This window comes from Echiichthys vipera (assembly GCF_963691815.1).
Source record: "Echiichthys vipera genome assembly, chromosome: 18".
NCBI classification, from domain to species: Eukaryota; Metazoa; Chordata; class Actinopteri; order Perciformes; family Trachinidae; genus Echiichthys; species Echiichthys vipera.
The window spans coordinates 11,071,665-11,089,378 of record NC_139843.1 but is presented as its reverse complement, the minus strand read 5'-3'; the positions used below and the strand labels follow the sequence as shown (position 1 = coordinate 11,089,378).

The 17,714-nt window shown below is 40.4% G+C and overlaps 1 protein-coding gene across 1 annotated transcript; it reads right to left on the bottom strand.

Annotated features, from left to right (window-relative positions):
- Positions 1 to 704: 704 nt before the first annotated feature.
- gpam (glycerol-3-phosphate acyltransferase, mitochondrial) lies at positions 705 to 16,880 on the bottom strand. The gene is made up of 21 exons (XM_083932865.1): positions 16,777 to 16,880; positions 12,434 to 12,570; positions 12,151 to 12,270; positions 11,303 to 11,376; positions 10,225 to 10,338; positions 9,932 to 10,081; positions 9,640 to 9,739; positions 9,366 to 9,502; positions 8,660 to 8,759; positions 6,940 to 7,152; positions 6,581 to 6,694; positions 6,280 to 6,365; positions 5,376 to 5,488; positions 4,258 to 4,328; positions 3,531 to 3,798; positions 3,289 to 3,446; positions 2,790 to 2,867; positions 2,464 to 2,601; positions 2,124 to 2,313; positions 1,911 to 1,969; positions 705 to 1,200 (listed from the first exon to the last, which is right to left on the bottom strand). Exons 2-21 carry the CDS (start codon positions 12,515 to 12,517, stop codon positions 1,084 to 1,086), a joined length of 2,484 nt encoding a protein of 827 aa, XP_083788991.1. The 5' UTR covers positions 12,518 to 12,570; positions 16,777 to 16,880; the 3' UTR covers positions 705 to 1,083.
- Between the last annotated feature and the right edge of the window lie 834 nt (positions 16,881 to 17,714).

Sequence of the window (17,714 nt, the reverse complement as noted above, 5' to 3'; positions counted from 1 at the left end):
AAGGCATGACCACAGAGTTTCTGAGTTCATTGCATTTGAACTTAAGTGGATGGGATGGCTGGTATTAGGTATTTTAAGTGCTGTGCTATGCAACATTCATTGACACACGTGAAAAAAAGGTGTTGCTGAAACACGGAGATCAAAGTCACTTTTTATGATGAAAAGTGTAGCTGAAAGCACTTAGATATAAGTGGTTTGAATGCACTTTACTGTAGATGCTTGTGTTTTTAGGGTTCAACTGCGTCGGAATTTCAACAGGTACATTTTGTGTGTAACGGATTTGCTGCTTATATTTTTGATATTTTAAACTGTGGAGTATAATTGAGGATTAGAATTTGAAGTTTTGCTAATTCAAATTTGGATATGTACGCATTTTGCAGGGACAAATCCTTCTATCTAATGTTCCTACATTAATAAAGTTGATGACATCAGAGTGCATGTATTCAAATGCACTATAAATGATAGACATTGTTCTTGTGGCCTATTTACAGGGACTTTTTTCTTAAAATTAGCCTTTCATCAAACTACATTTTGACGTTTTTTCCACTATATGATAGGAGGAGTGCACTGGAGAGAATACAGCAGTTTTAAAAACAAGCAGAGTTAACATGAAAAATGCCTTTGTTGTTATGTTTAACATTATTTTCTATGCATATTTTACTTGTTCACTTGTATAGACGAAAGGCAGCTTGCTTTGTTTGGATTGCTGTAAAAACGATTCTTATTTACTAACCTGCTTGAATACATTTTCTGATAGTTTATGATTTTGATCATATTAAAACCTCATGACTTCACTGGCAAAGCTCACAAAGAGGATGATGCCTAGAGGTGTCTCTTCAAAGAATGATGCATGTGTTTTATCAGCTGCACAGTTCTAAGACAGGGAGTCATAGACTTGAACAAAGAGGGAAGACTGGCTTCAAGTCTCTTCCGGCTAACAGCTAACAGTTAGCGGCTGTTACATGAAGGCACTTCCTGGTAAAGCTTTCCACAGAGTAGCACCTGGGATTGTTTAGAAGTAACCAGTAGAAGCCCTTTATTGGAAGGAGCCTGGGGTCTGGGCTGGGCTGCAAGGTGTGTCGGTCACAGCAGGGTGAAACCTAAGATGTACTGCAGGAGTTTGTTCCGATTGGCCTGAGGTAGAAAGGTGCTGCTCAGCTCCAGTGTCGTCACCTTGTTCTCTCGTCTCTGCTTCAGGACCTACAGAGGAGCACATCAGAGGAGGCAAATCTTAAATCCAGCCGGAGGGCTCATAACACCATCTAAACCCTTCTCTCTTAACACAAAACTGTCTTTTAAAAAGGTCCCATATTGTAAAAAAGGAGATACCATGTATTTTCTTTTTATTATAAAGCAGGTCGATATGCTAAATAAATACGGTGAAAATATCAAAACGCTCAATCCACAGAGAAATGCACACAGCCTGTATTCAGAAACTGTGACTTTAAACAAGCAGACAGGACTTCTGTACGGTTGTGATGTCACAACTATACTACATATAGGTGTAAAGTGCTGCTACAGTGCAGTTACAGTCATTTCCTGATCGCAGGGACAATGCAGAGATGACGGATATGTAAAACCCAGAAACGTTGACCATTTAGAGCAGACTGGGCTTTCTCGGGAGGGGAGTTTAAAGAGACAGGTGCTAAAATGGAGTGTTTCAGACAAAGGGTAAATATATTCAGAAGGTATGAGAAAAAAAATGATTTTTAAACATTAAATCGTGTAAACATGTTCCCAAATACATATACAAAATAAATATGATTCTTAAAATGAGCATACAATGGGACCTTTAATAACTGTACACTAACAGCAACACATCATGTGTTCATAAACTTGATATATATATATATATATATATATATATAGATATATGGATATATTTATTTATTAATTAAACACAGTCTTACCCCAAGCTCTTTGAATGTTCTCACTGTGTTCTTAACTAGGTAATTAGTTGCACTTTCACCTGAAAGAAAAAAAAGAGATTACAAATGAAATACTAATTTAATCTACTCATGACATTTTCTTCTGAAAATCTTACTCGTTAATTCATAGTTAATGTTCAGAAGTAATGCTTTCTCTGAGATGAGTGTACAGTACATGAGTAAGTATTGCAGTACCATAAGCAGCCACTCCTCTCTCTGTGCGGGTGAGCAGGTATCTGAAGAGCCTCTGGGTGTAGTCGGACTCTGCCATGGGCTGAGTCAGACTGTGGACAAAGATCGCAGCGCCGCTGTAGGCCTCCATCACCGGGCTGACAAGTCGCTGCAGAAAGACGAAGAACTCCTGGTGCTCTGCGGCAACGCTCACCTGAAACAGGGAGAGAAAGTCAGTGACTGGATGTTGCTTGGTCTTGGTGCTGGTCAACTTGAAAAGAGTTGTAGAAGTTGGTGCCACAGCAGTGGTTTTGTTGGCCATAATGAAAAAATGTCTTTTTAAATAAGTATTACTAAAGTAGACCTTCAGGTAGCGATCTCTCTGCTCTTCTCCAAAGTCACTGTCTTCGTCTTCCTCGTCGCTTCTCCAGGAAAGGGGCTCTGGGAATTTTTTAGGCCATGGTTCCTCTGTGGGGCTGGGACTCAGTTCCTCCTGGTCCTCCTGTCACACACAAACACACAAATTAGACCATCTGGGCAATGGAAAAGTCTCACCACATATTACACATACAATAAGCAATTATAACAGCGCTTCCCAAAATAATCGCCATGAGTCAACTTGCAGCATTAGTCAGAGAGGTTACTTTTATTTTTGCCTGTCTGCGGTCAGGTTTGTATCTGTAAACTGACCTCTGCTACGTAGAGAACTCCGTACTGGATCAGCCGGGTCACTGCCTCATGGAAAACCTGGTAAATAGTCTGACAGGGCTGTGGGACAGACCGGAGGAGAGGGAGAGACACTGATGAAACATGAAACAAACCATGTGGAGTCATAAAACCTGATTAAATCCTCAACAGTATCATTATAAACTACAACCAAACTTTACACAACTGATCAGTACTATTATATGACAGTGATCACTAAGAGCCCTTCTACACTGATTAATCACACAGTGACAGGATGCCTTATATGTGCAAAGTATGATGGCTAATGTTGACACAGCTTGGTTGTATATTGTTTTGCTCTAGCCCATATAATAAAGGTTTTTCACAATTCCCTTCAGAAACTGCAAATAAAATAGGGACATTAAGGTGTTCGTCTACAACATAGAAAACCCACATTTTACTCTTGCCACTGATTTTGTACATTGCATGGTTTAGAAAGGTGTTGGCAATGTGCAGAACTTACAGGGGCCAATGACACCTCATTGATAAGGAAGTGGGAGAGCCCGGCGGCCTTTCGGATGAGTCGCTCCTGACTGAGAGGGAGGCTATTGGGACCATCGGGCGGGGGATCAGACTCTGATTCCGCCATCAGCTCTCGCTGCAGTGACAGGATGCTGCAGGCTGGAGACAAATCATAAAGAAATTAAGAAAAAGAGCTAGACCTATGATAAACAACAACAACAACAGCTTCTTGGCTCAACATACCAATGATTGCATCAGAAATGAAGACATGGAAAAGGCCGTTGCTGTAGAAGTTGAGCTCGAAAAGCGCTAGTACAGTTTGGCTGGGTGCAATGGTGAACTCTCCGTTGCGATTTGCACTGCTGGTCACATTGACACAGTTTCCCAGGAGGTGGAGGGCACGCATGACCACATCCTCAGAGTTCCCCGAAAAGCCCAGATCAAAGTCCCGTGATAGGATCTCCTCCTTCATGTTGAAGAAGTCTTCCACTAGCTTGGACAGCACCACACCCTGGAGCAAAGCAGAGGTAAAAACACACTGGTAACCCCACAAATCAAAGCCAGGATTCAGCATAAAAAAATGCTAGACTGGGCTTGAGATTCTTGTATGCAATACTGGCCAATTCCTCAGGACAGAAAGAAAATTACAGTAATGGTTTTCCACTATCATCCAGTTACATCAGTGTGCCAGCAGAGAGCAGCAGTTTACCACTATTGTACAAAAGAGAGGAGCAGGAAGAGCAAGATCTCTAACATAGAGGGACATTCATCACTACCATGCAGCAGTACGTGACATTTGGACCACCTTGGTATAAGGGAGGGACCATAATGGTCAAGAGGAGGAGGAGGGAAAAAAACCCAAGATAAAATAAGAGTAAAAATCTAAGGAACAGTGGGGCGAAAAACAAAGGGAAGAGGGAGCAGTAGACTGTGGCTAGTCACCAGGAGAGGATGTTATGGAGAGACTGACCTGTCTGTGTCTGTATAGCAGCAGACAGGCTACAATGTGGGTAGACATGATCGCTGAAGACTTATTAGCCGCTGTGAAGTAAGATACAAAGAGGATATAATGAGCAACACACAACAGGCCGACAACATTGTCAATATCATCCATAAATATGTATTTTTTTCATGTGAATGTCATAACCCTCACCAATGTCTTGGTGGGGGCTAACTGAAATAGTATGTACAGATGGGACAAGTTGACAAACTACAACTAATCTTTTGTTGTAACACAAATTTAAAAATATTATACATTTTGGATATTTTATTCACTTGGCATGTTACTGACTAGAAATAAAGTTCACAATCATATAAAAGTGTGAAATGTACCAGGTTTGTTTTGGGCAATTGGGTATGATGGAACAAGATCTTGATTATATGAATAACATATAAGTGTGTGTGTGTGTGTGTGTGTGTGTGTGTGTGTGTGTGTGTGTGTGTGTGTGTGTGTGTGTGTGTGTGTGCGTGTCTTAGGACAAGGGTTACTAGTGGTCATTTTAAGCATAGCTCAAGTTTAGTGTGGAAAGCATGTGTGAGCAGTGGTACTGCATTCCTCCCCTCTTCTGCCTCTCTATCCTCCCCTTCCTCCTATTGGCTGAAAACAACATGCCATCCAGCTGGAGGCTTTGTGATTGGCTGAGAGCAAAACACAAATGGGCCTAGCGAGGAGAATGCAGCTGAATGAGCTGGGGAGAACCGGTTTCAGTAGTGCTACCCCCACGGCAAAAAAGCCCACAGTGATGGGCGGCGGATGGACTGATGCTGTGCTGTGTTGGATTGCAATTAATGGAGGCAGTATGATGGATGGTGTTTTGTGAGTGCTGCCTTAGCTCCAGTGAGCAGGTGCACCTTTAACACAGGATGAAAAGGACAATCATGTTTAAGCCAGTTTTACTTGATGTCTTTCTAGGGGACAGACTAAAAATATTAAGACAGAAGTTGTGACTGTGACATAAACAGTTTGAGTTTACCAATTGGATATTTGCAGTGAGGCTGATAATGATAATAATCCCTAAATGTTATTAGCATCAGGACTGTAGTTAGGTTGTAGTAAATGCACTGGCTGTGGGGCTGTGAATTTCTTACTGAAGAGGACATGCTTGGCCAGGTTGTTAATAAGTTGTCGTCTTAAGATGTCGTCCGGCAGCTCTCTGTTCAGCTGCTCCTCCTCCTGCCCCTCAAACAGCTGAGCATCCGGTCTGGAAGAGAAACAACAACAACAACAACAACAACTCAACAAGTATACACAAAGTTTGACATTGTTCTTGTTATGTCAGCTTGATATGGTCTGCATACAGTAATACAACAAGGTCCCATATTGTAACAAGTGAGATACCATGTTTTTATCGATTAAAAAGCAGGTTGAGGTGCTATAAAGTATCGAACTGCTCAATCCACAAATCTGTATTCAGAAACTCGTAAGGACGAGATGTCACGACTGGGCTTTTTCAGGAGGGAGGCTTAAAGAGACAGGCGCTGAAACGGAGCGTTTTTGACAGAGGGTGAATACAGGTATTTCTAGACAGACATGACAACATGTTCTAGTAGAAAAAAAGAAAGTATGAACCTGACCGTACCATATATTTTTAAGATATTTAGGCTACTGTTTAGCATGCAAGTGTTACTATGCTGTACGGCACTTTTTGTGAAATGGTATTTGTAATTTGTGTTTTCAGTCGGCTCTGCTGGAATCAATTCTAAACTTGTGACTCCAGACCAGGATGGATGGAGCTCTGCTGTCCTTGTATGACAGTATCAATTTTATTTTGAAGGGACAGCGTTGACTTAAAGTGACCCCTGACAATGCTAACTCAAGTGTTTTTCTCAGATATCAGATAGCAGGCCCAGCTGTGAATTAGCAGGAGGGATGGGGACAAGTTTGAAGATGAGAGTTCATGATATTACAGGTGGTAATGTCTGCTGCTTTGTGGTCAGTGGAAGTTACAAGTGATTGTCAGAGTGGGGTGTACGTGGGTGTGTTTGTCCTTACTGCGCAGAAATAATGATGGGCATTAAGGTGTGCTCCAGGGACACTGGTGGTGGAATATGGCGGTTTCTCTGGGAGTCCAGGTACTCCTACATTTAACACACAAAAGGTTCATTACAAATACAAACTCAGACATTTGACTGTGATTTTTTCAATAAATATGCTAAGAAACCAAAAGAAAGTATGAGCTTTAGTTGCAAGATTCCTAGATTTCTTAGCTTTTAAAAATCAAGAACAATAGCTGAACCTTTCATAGTTATTCTAGCTCCAAATATGGCCACACAGGAAACCTGTGATCACTCACCTTTAGGGAGAAGGGCTGGTTGAAGTCAACTCGGACGCAACCGTAGTTCTTTCTCAGCATCCTAAACACTCCGCATGCTATTCCCCACAAACTCTCATTCTTCTTAGGTTTGCCCTGGTGGGGTTGATGAGTTCAGATGGTTACAATGTAGACTTGACAATGATAACAACATATTCGCATTATCTATCCCACCCACCAAAACAAAAAACGACTTTTGTCCCCCAATTTTGCTAAAGCTACAATTTCAAAAGCTAAAAACTATACTATCTATTCTGTTTCTTTGAAAGACTAACAAACAAAAAAAAAGCCTTGTTGCCAAAGCAAAAGACACAGACAACAGACATCGACCAGGCACTTACCAGCTGCTCACTATTGTAGTTGCCCTCAATAATACGATCATAAGAGATGCCAACTGGCACCACCAGCACGTCTGCGATCAAACCAGTGCACATTGTGTCTACCACAAGGGACAGCATGCCTGCACGCGCTGTAGACGCCTTACCGCTGCGGGAGCGGGTACCCTCCAGGTAGACCTCCAAAAACTGCTTCTGACGCAACAACTCCTCTGTATACTGAAGGAAGATTGATGAAACAGAGAAAAATGTTGAAGTGAGAATACTGGGATGAAGATGAATGATAAAAGGTGGCCCTGAATGTCAAAAATGAGACAAATGCGTATACGCTGTATACAAAGGTCACAATACTTTTGAACATGCAATTTGCTGTAAAGTCTTTCTAAAAAAAAAAGAAAGCATAACTGACTCCTTTCAAGCTGGAAGTCATGTAACGTGCATGCTATGCAGCTGCTGTTTATTCAGCCTGAGTACAAGTTAAATGTGGGTGATGGTCACCAACAGTTTGACCCCCAAACATGCCGCAGGGAACTGAGCACGTGCCAACGGAGCCATGTTGTGTAACAGTATCCACCTGAGTACAGTATGTGCACAGCTGCCTCTTGCTATGTAGACACTTTTGAAAAGAAAAGCTTTGTCTTGTAATAAATAGAGTAGGCTGTGAAAAGGACAGACATCCAGGTTCACCTTTCACAGGCGGGACTGAAATTAGAGCAGCACATGGTTTTTCTATTCACTTCTGCCTGTGAAGGAGCTTGGTTAATCACATTTTAGTAAACGATACAAGCATGCCAGATTACAATGATGTCTTCTACCAAATTAAAGTATTAAATGGTTGAATTGTGTACTCTGGTGTAATGTGTGGTAAAATATTGGAGGTACAAAGGGGAAATAATGTAGGTCATGCTTTACAACAGTCATGTCTTAAGCTGATACCTCTTATCTTTCAAGGCACAATGGACAGCCTTTGTTCCTTTCATTACTCTCAACTCTCTTCCACAAACTCCAAACACACAAAGTAACAGCACTTCTCAACTCTGATAGACTGGTAATTAAGTAAATCCACTAAGCAGCCTAGTTATTTTGTAGAAAGCACATTTAGAGACTTTGTACTACACATAGCGTGTGATTACAAAGCATTAACATTAACATTAGTAGTCATTCTCATTAGTTCTACTTCAGGTTTTCTCATTAGCAAATGCTTGTTGATGCACATTATCCAAATACTAGAGCTGAACTAAAAGTTCCAATTCCAGTTTTATTTGGCATCTAAATTCTAAGACAGTCTATTCACAAGGCATTTGCACCAGTGACTTTCTTGAGATGCAAAATGCAAACATCAGGGTGGAAATATATTCCAACCAGCAACACCTTCTCAAGTCTAAAGCTTACGACGGTACTACATGATAGTACCAGGGTAAAGTTGTCTTACTCAAAAGGTAAAAAGCCAAAGACTGCACAGTACGCCTGAAAATGAAAACTCCAAAGAGAGAAAATAAAAAGTGCCATCATGGGTTAACATTAGGTTATAAAGGCTTTCAACTCTCCCAGTCCATCACTTAGGAAAGAAAAGAGCACACGCAGCAGAAAAGCATGAATAAAGCCTGGAGTAACATAATAAACAATGCCAAGAAACACACACATGCACAAAGATATTAACTGAACTTTAGGACAGGATGTTTAACCAGCCTTTACTGTAGAAGATAAATAGACTCTTGAGACTTACTGCTTGCAAGAGCGATCTGTACAAAATGTCTTTCTTCCCATCCCCCGTCTCCTCCATTTTTCGCCGTATGAAGAATCCGCCAAGTTTGCGGATAAGGGTGCTGAGAAAAGACAAAGTTTCATTAAGTGGCTTCCACACTAAAGCCTTCTAGACAGCGGTATCCTTGTCATTTTCATTTGCCTGCAAAGTTGTGACAGTCCAGTACAGACCAATAATTTGGATTATGGCGTCACTGTGAGTGAAGGGTAACACTTCCCCTGTAGCGATTCATCAAAAAGGTAAAAACGAAAAATGTTGTGTACATCTCTATTACACTGTTTGCTTTTTATTTCACCTCTTCATTACCTTAATGTTTCCTCTATTGTATTGTATCACTGTATGTGTCTTATCTCGTTAAACTTGGCCCAGGTTGGTACTTCTGAGGTCTATATCAAGCACCCATGTACTACAGAAGAACTGCTGCAGGTTATGATAAAACAGGTTCACTATGTGTTGTCAGGCTTCCCTGCTATTAATATTCCCTTAATGTAAAAACAGTGGCAATCTTTAGTCTCACTCTTTAGTTCAGATTTAATTCCTCTGTGATATTAGTCCAAGGAATTCCCTTTTTCCTGATATCAAACTGATCTCTGCCTTTTCCCTCACAGAGAAAGACACACCTTATTGCAGGATCAAACCTGACATGAGGCCTTTGTGGGCATTTTACCTGAGGATAGGGATGCTTAGGTTGTTTCCTGCAGCGATGTGTGGGGCTTTGATGTTGTGACAGAACAGGATCAAGGTGATGAGCAAGTAGTCGATGTGGGATTTGTGAACGGGGAGGAAGACCATGGGGACATTTTGCTGTAAAGACAAAATATATATGACTTAACACATAAACATGGATCATTTCTCAGTGCAGATGGACCTTAACCCCAGTTACTATACATTTTTCTTTTTCTATTTTGTTTCAGTATAATTCTTTTTCTGTTTCCGCTGACCTCAGCAGCTGCTTTCTTGACCATTTCCAGCTGGCCCTTGTGGATCTGGATGCTCCAGAAGAAACCATTAAAGAGCCTCAGGAGGACCCACCCTGTCAGCCTGAACAAAAAGAAAAGTGTGAGAAGATGAGGAACAGAAATAAATAGTCCAAAAGTTTAGCTGTGGCAGAATCAGGTCCATTTAACTGTAGGGTAACATAATGTAAGGTGTATAGATGCTCATTTTTCTACAGTGTTGTTCATGTGTTACAATATCAACCAATGACTGAAAAGCAAGTGAGGTCGTACGTACCTGATAAAGGCTGGTGAAATGTTGGCCACCATCTCCTGAAGAAAGGCCCTGGCTTTCTGCTTCACTTTACTGACTGCTTTGTGCTCCTGCCCAGGCTGGCAGGCTGCTGCGTCCAAATCTGTGGCTACATTCTCAATAGAACACTCCACCCTGCGAAGGACCACCGCAAAAAACATAAGCAAACACATAAGTGGAGTTTTATTGTCACAGAGTATACAACATAACTCTTCCGATGTTCAGTTGTGCGTCGGTGGCACGTTCCAACAAATGTCTCATGTTATGTTGACCATCACCTGCTGTTGTTGAGCACGTTGTCCACTATGTTCCTGGTGAACATGTCCTTGTTTACGTCTCTCTCCATGACAAACAGCACATAACTCAGCCTGCGCGCCAGCCAGCCCCGCTGTCTGCATGAGCACACATACACACACAAATGTGCACCGATGTAAACACACAAACGTGTAAGGAAGAAGACACATTCTGAAATACACTGTGTGCATGGCAACACTAATGAACGCATCGACAGATCAAAATCTCGATCTCATACATAAACTCTCACACACAAAAACAGAAAAGGTATAGTTGAACTGCCCAGTCCGGTATAAGACTGTTAAAACATTGTCTCTTTTGGTTACACTAATTTAATTTAACACATTTTCAGGAACCAGAGATCAGCTCTGTGGTTCAACTCAATCATTACACATAATAATGGCTGTGGTAAGGTCAGTTTTGTTCCATTGCTGAGCTTCTGCAAGACACACTACTGATTGTGTTAGACAAACAATGCCACCTTGTCCATATTGACTTCAGCTCATCTTGGCTCCTGATGTCTCGGTCAACATGCTAATACAGAATAAAGATTAGATATTCTTGTGCTACTTGGAACATGATGGCAAACAGCCTTCTTACCTCTGCCCAACGGATTGCCTTGGACTTTGAAAAAGCAAAGATTCACACCAAGCTGATGTTGGGACTGTTTTGGGTTGGTATTAAGGTGAGTTTACAGAGTTTTGCCTGCTCAGGTCAGTCACTGTATGCATGTGTCTGGTGTCAGCTGACAAACACTTTAAATTATTCATCCGTCTAACTTTCCAGTGTTTCACAGATCAGTCCTGTTGACTTCAGGCCATTGTTTATACACAGGCGCCTGTCTGCACTGGATTGATTGTACAATACAGGAGGAGTTAGAGCGCTCGCACTTGTTGTGGTGCAAGGGACAATCAAAGGGTCATCAGATGCCAAAGCAGCATGTGAGAGCCAACCAGTTGACATGAGCTTTCAGAAGTTCAATATTTTCCTCCAGGCCAAAAGGACAATACTGTGGAATGACGTGATACTACAGTATAATGGAGTAGATTTTGCTTTGTTTACCTGGTGTGGGTCTCATTAATGTAGATGACATTGCGCAGTCCCAGAGATGGAATACTGGGGTTGAACAGTTTCTCCTGGGACCGAAACAAAAATGATTATTATTATGAGGAAGAAGGGAGTATCAACATGACTCAAACTAAGAGCCAAAGAGACAGCAATGGGTTTGTAAATTTGAGGAATGAAAACATTAAAAAGGTATTTTGAATTTTATTTGGTTGTTTTTGACAAATACTTGTCTCATTATAGGACATTTTTTTGCAAATGATGTTGCCTGGGATCCAGATGAGGAATCCTTACAGAGCTAAACAAGCAGAGGTCACAAATGTCTCAATTTGAGATACTGTGTGAGACCGGCAATAAGGTCAGCCTGGTCTGATTTTGTTTGACTGCTATTTACACAGTGTTTCATTGGCTTGTCACACATTATTGACTTGTTATCAGTGCTGCAGGAAAAAATACTCTACGCTCAAACTAGTACTAGTGGTTCAAGGATTGTTTTGAAATCCATATATTAAAATTTTCTGTTGCCGAAGATGTTAGAAATGACGCACCCGAGGCCACTTATATTACCACTGTTTTTAGCTTTCTTTCTTTAAGCCATCTTTAAAAGTAAAATAACTATATACAGTATGTGTGCTCTGAATATAATTTGGATAAAAGAAAATGTCATGGTTTATTCACATAAACACATTAATGTTGAATTGGTCCTAGATGTACTTCTTGTGTCTTCAAACAGCCACGATAAATTGTCTTTGACATTTACATTACAATAAGTAATACCTTGGACCTGACTAGAGATTAGCAAATGAACTCATGCTCAGTGTTAATTAGCTGCAGTGTAACATTACCCAGCTTTGTGGCGTACAGGAGTGACAGCAACGGCCCACAAAGGGCCTCTTTCTGTTCAGCAGGCCCTCCTTCCACGTGCTGGTAACACAGCGCAGGACTGAGGGGCTGGTGCTGCGGTCCTTTGAACACATGCACACATAAAAATTACTGACGGTAAACGAATAACTAAGAGATCTAATGTTTAGAAGATTAAACACCAATAGTCCGACAAGATGTATAATGCAGATCCTACTGTATAATGGCATAACGAAGATAGATTGCTGGTCTGGGTCTATGGCTTACCGAGTCATCATTGGGATGTTTCCAGCGGTTACACCACTGCTCTCCATTGTTGACCTGCAGCAACAAGCCATCTGACAGCTCCATGTTCTCTGCTGTCCTTTCCTCTCCCTCCAGATCACACACCACTAGCTGGCAAGCTGTCAAGACATAGGGATATCACAAGGTTACATTTTAGATCATTTTAATGCAGCCATCACTTCTGGTCCTTAAACTTGATAAGCATGAGTATTGCCTATTAATTTACCTTTATTATAAGCATTATGCAATATTCTAATTTACTTTTTGTACGGTAACACGTCGGTAAGATCACCCCGTGAGCATCTTCACAAAAAATGACTAAGACACAAAATGATTGCAGTGTAAAAAACTGAATTGCAAGATTTAAGCAGCTCATTCATTTTTTTTTATTGAAGATCTAAATAGTTATTATTAGATATCATTATTGGTGCTGTAATGTGCCACTCCCACACGATGCATCACCCTGCTTGTATGAGATGGGTTCACTTAACACCCGTTTGCTCCAGTTAAGCCAGATTTTCTGAGTAAAGTCAGGGTTACATTGTGTCACTCATCCCTAGACACTTTGGCTACATTATATGGGCTGGTCTCCTCTGGTTCCAGTAACTAACAACAATCCACAGCCGTTGTGCATTACACGCCCAAGCATCCAAGGCTGACGGACCTTTGGGAACAACCAGGTGACAGTCATTAAAACATAGATATGATGCAAATCAAAGGGCTGGGTTTATTTACCTCTCCTTCATGCACACACACAAATATCATCTTGTCATTGGTTTACCTCTTCATTTTACTTCTTTAAGTCTTCTGCTAGTGAGAGCTATTTTATTTATCATTAATAATAATAATATTAATATTATATTTTTGAAGCTTCTTCAGAGATCAAACACCTCACTTTCCTAATATTAATCAGGATTATTCATTCACCTGTAAAAGACAGTGGTGTTAAACCATTTTAACTGACAGAAAACTTGCTTTAAAATTTACAAATTTTAACTAAAATGAACTTCAACAAAGTCACATGTTCCCTATATTTAATATTAATAAACCGGCACTTTTTTATCTCCAGTAATCTGCAGTTAAATTGCATTCACTGGCTCCCTTTATAGTAAAAATGATTATCGGTTTATCACAAGTCAATCGGTGAGTACACAGCACTTTGTCTGATGGACTAGGACAGGAAGTGTAAATTACAAATGTCAAATGACAAATGTGAGCAAAAGCACCATATGTTTTTTCTCATAATCTGTCCACTGCACCTTAGATTATTTTACTTTTACATTTGCACTACAATTAGCGCGCTTATTTATACATTTTATTTTTTAGGTATCTTTTATATTGTATTTTTATATTACTGCTTTGATGTGTCTGTGTGTAATGCTGCTGTTACACTGCAATTTCCCAGCTTGGGATCAATAAATTATTTCTATTCTATTCAAAATCATGCCCCGTCAAGCTTTACAACACTTCATATTGAGAAATCTGGAACACTACCCTGAGGAGGTTCGGGATGAGTCACTATTGTATTCACTGTAGCGCTATAAATATCTGTTGCAGGTTAGTTAACTTTTGAGTCATTATTCATTTGATTTGTGCTTAGTAATTACATGGGATCATCCGATACCTTTACTATGTGCTGCACACCTACTAGTCAACAATCCTTAAATGGCAACTGAACGTTAATAACACTATTATTTCGACAGATCAGGGTTGGGCCATTTTTTGCAAGCAAACAGTTTGGGGCAATACAGAAATGGCAAATATTTGGAGTTTGCTAATTGCCAAAGAAAGCTTTTTTTATAATATATTAAACTCTACAGCTTCAGCAAAGAAGTGTTCAAATAACACAGCCTTATTCTTAAGAATTAAAGGGAGAACTCATTTGTCTAATGGAGATTGTTATTATCCCTCTAAAATGCAGCTTTGCTTTGTCGAATATTATCTGTAGAGGTTTTTTTTTTAGTATTATTCTTATTTATGGGATTGATATTTTGTGAGGATGTTCTGAAGATTAAAACAAATACTGGCCCCACACTTAACCTTTTACTACAATGGAGGTGTGCAGTGTCTTGGTCCCACATATCGACAAAGACAGTGGAAAACTCTGACATTGTCCCCGTCTGCCTCTTGTTTCCACAACTATTCATTTCAACAATTAAATAAAGAAAAAATGTAGATTCCAATGTGAAATAAGCACAAAATACCATGTCCGGTGCCTCTGGTTTGTTTAAAAATAGGTTAATGAAACCACTAAACATTATGTATGTGTGTAAGTTTAGGGGCATCATTACTGCATTTTTCTGAGATTATTGAGCCGGATGGGAGACGGAAGACGTGCAGGCCTCTTGGCAAAAATGTGTGTCGCTTAACAAGCAGCAGCAGATGAATGCCATGTAAGCCATTGTCCTGTGGTGTTGTGGTGGTAGTAGGTGATACGCACACTGATGAGGGAAACCTGGTTTTCAAAAGGGTCAATGACCGAGAGTACTCCAATTCATTGGGAGCAAAACAAAGACGTTGAAGAATGAGGAGCTTTGGGGATTATGTAACAGGTGGTAGCCATAATGAAACATTAGCGTTCCCATGCAAGTAATAGCTAATGTAGCGCAATAATATTGTCACTTTTTTAAGTTTCCCATAGGAAACAAAAATACCAATGTGATATCCATTTTAGCATCTAAATCATATCCTATCATAAAGTGTGTCAGCATAATCAGAATTAAGATGATATATGCTGCTATTGTTTAGGCAATGCACCAATAATGTTTGTGAAGCACGTGATGATATCATATATTTATGCATCCATATCAGCCAATTTAGACTTGGATGGATCGTAGATAGTCATATATATTAAGGAAACACAAAACAAAAACAAAGAATAGCAATACCACAATCTGCTAATTATCAAATAATACTGGACAAATACCAGTAGTATTATTAATTTCAAAAGGTGTTACCAGGGGAGACAGCCCATCTCCCACCCAATCACATTGTATCTATCTTTTAAATCAGGTGTCTTCAACATGTTTAGGCCAAGGACCCCTTAGCTGAGAGAAAAACAAAGCAGGGACCACCTTCTACACATATTGTCATAAATTGAGTTGCATATTAAATTGGGCCTAACAGCTAGGGTGGCCTTAAGTCTATACACAGCTTTTTATGGTGCATACAATACTAAGATATTACAATGATCATTATTAACATGTTCATATATTTACACATCATATTTCAATGTTAAACATACATTTGAATCCTTCAGCTCAGTTGGATCTGTGCATGTCTGCCTTAGTGGCCAGTCGACCTCTCATCAAGGTTGTGTAGATTGTATTTCTTTATTGTTTCACAAATGTATATTTGATAATAATATTAATAATAATAATAATAATAATAATAATAATAATAATAATAATACGTTGTATTCATGTTAATGTATATTTTCAGACAAAAAAAACGTCGGAAAATGATCAAACAATTTTGCGGGCCCCTTGCAGTAACTTTGAGGACTCCCCTGGGGGTCCCGGACCCCCTGTTGAAGACCTCTGGTTTGAATAACAAAAACATCACTTTTCAGACTGTACACTGTACACGACTATAGAGGTTAATCCGTCTCACATGCTCCAAGCTGTCCGCAAAAAGCAGGTCAAACAGGAGAAGTCTGTGTGTGACAGATGGGGGTGTGCAGATCACTGGCAGAGCAGACAACAATGGCACAGGCAGCCGGGTGGCTGTCTGGTGTGGCTACATGAGTAACGCCGAACCGATTGGGAAACACTGCCATATCTTTATGGTGCCCGGTTAAAGAGCGCTAGTTGGTGCATTCAGTGGTGTTTCGTGTTTAAATTGAACCACTAGTTTCAGTCACCGTCTCTGGCACACATCGTATGGCACGCTGCCGAGCCTCATGTGGCAAACCTGGCTTTAGAGCTTAGGTGGCTCCGTTTAGCGGGACGTTAAATAGCGTTAAACCGCGTTATGCTAACAAGCAAGCAGTTGACGTTGAATTATGTTATGTTGCTGAAGCAAACCGGGGCTCGGTGTAACGTTTAATCACATGCTGTCAATGGTGGAGGGGAGGAGAGGGGGGGGGGGGTCTTCAACTCAATGTCAATGTAAAGAACCGGCTAACGGCAGGTTATGGCACTCAAATCGGCCCTAACGCGGTTTATCCGACACCATAGTCACAACTGTGTCAACGACGTCGTGTGAGCTAATATAACATCGAGTCCCTGTTTCCATGACAATAGTGACAGTTACTTCAACGACCGCGATGTAAGCTAGCAATTAGCACGCTTAGCCAGCCTCGCGAGAAAATAAATCTCCCTTACCTTGAGTATTTTGTTACGCTGATTCATATCTCAACAATACAACTCGTCGACAAAACGGCAGCCAGCCAGGTGGGTTCTTGTTGTGTCTGCCTTCACTCTCCTCCCGAAGACTGGACGGCACCGCTCTGACAGTCACAAATGTGTCACAGGAGGCAGGAGCGCTGTTATTTTGGTACAGCTGCAGTTCTGTCAGCAGCCGGCAGAGGGCGCCACTGCGCCACTGTGACAGAGGTCTTCAGCAGGGGGTCCGGGGCCCTCAGGGGGTCCTCAGGGTTACTGCAGGGGGTCCGCCAGATCGTTTGATCATTTTTCAAACGTTTTTTCTTTTTCTCAAAAATATATCTGAAAATATACATTAACACGAACTCAGCATATTATTAGCAAAGATACGTTTGTGAAGAAAATTAATAAATACATTTACACAACCTTGATGATAGGTTTAATGGCTTATAGACCAATAGAGCCACTAAGGTACTAAAGCACAGATACCATTTATATGCTGTGCCTTCCAAATGTATGTTTTACATTAACATATGGTGTCTAAATATATGAATATGTTAATAGTGATCATTGTAATATCTTAGTATTGTATGCACCATAAGAATCTGTGTATAGACTTAAGGCCACCCTAGCTGTTAGGCCCAATTTAATATGCAACTCAATTTATTACAATATTTGTAGAAGGTGGTCCCTGCTTTGTGTTTCTCTCAGATAAGGGGTCCTTGGCCTAAACATGTTGAAGACACCTGATTTAAAAGATAGATACAATGTGATTGGGTGGGTGATGGGCTGTCTCCCCTGGTAACACCTTTTGAAATTAATAATACTACTGGTATTTGTCCACTAAGCAGATTGTGGTATTGCCATTCTTTGATTTATCTTTTGTATTTCATTTAAAATGATTTATTTTTCTTAATATATGACTATATAAGATTCAA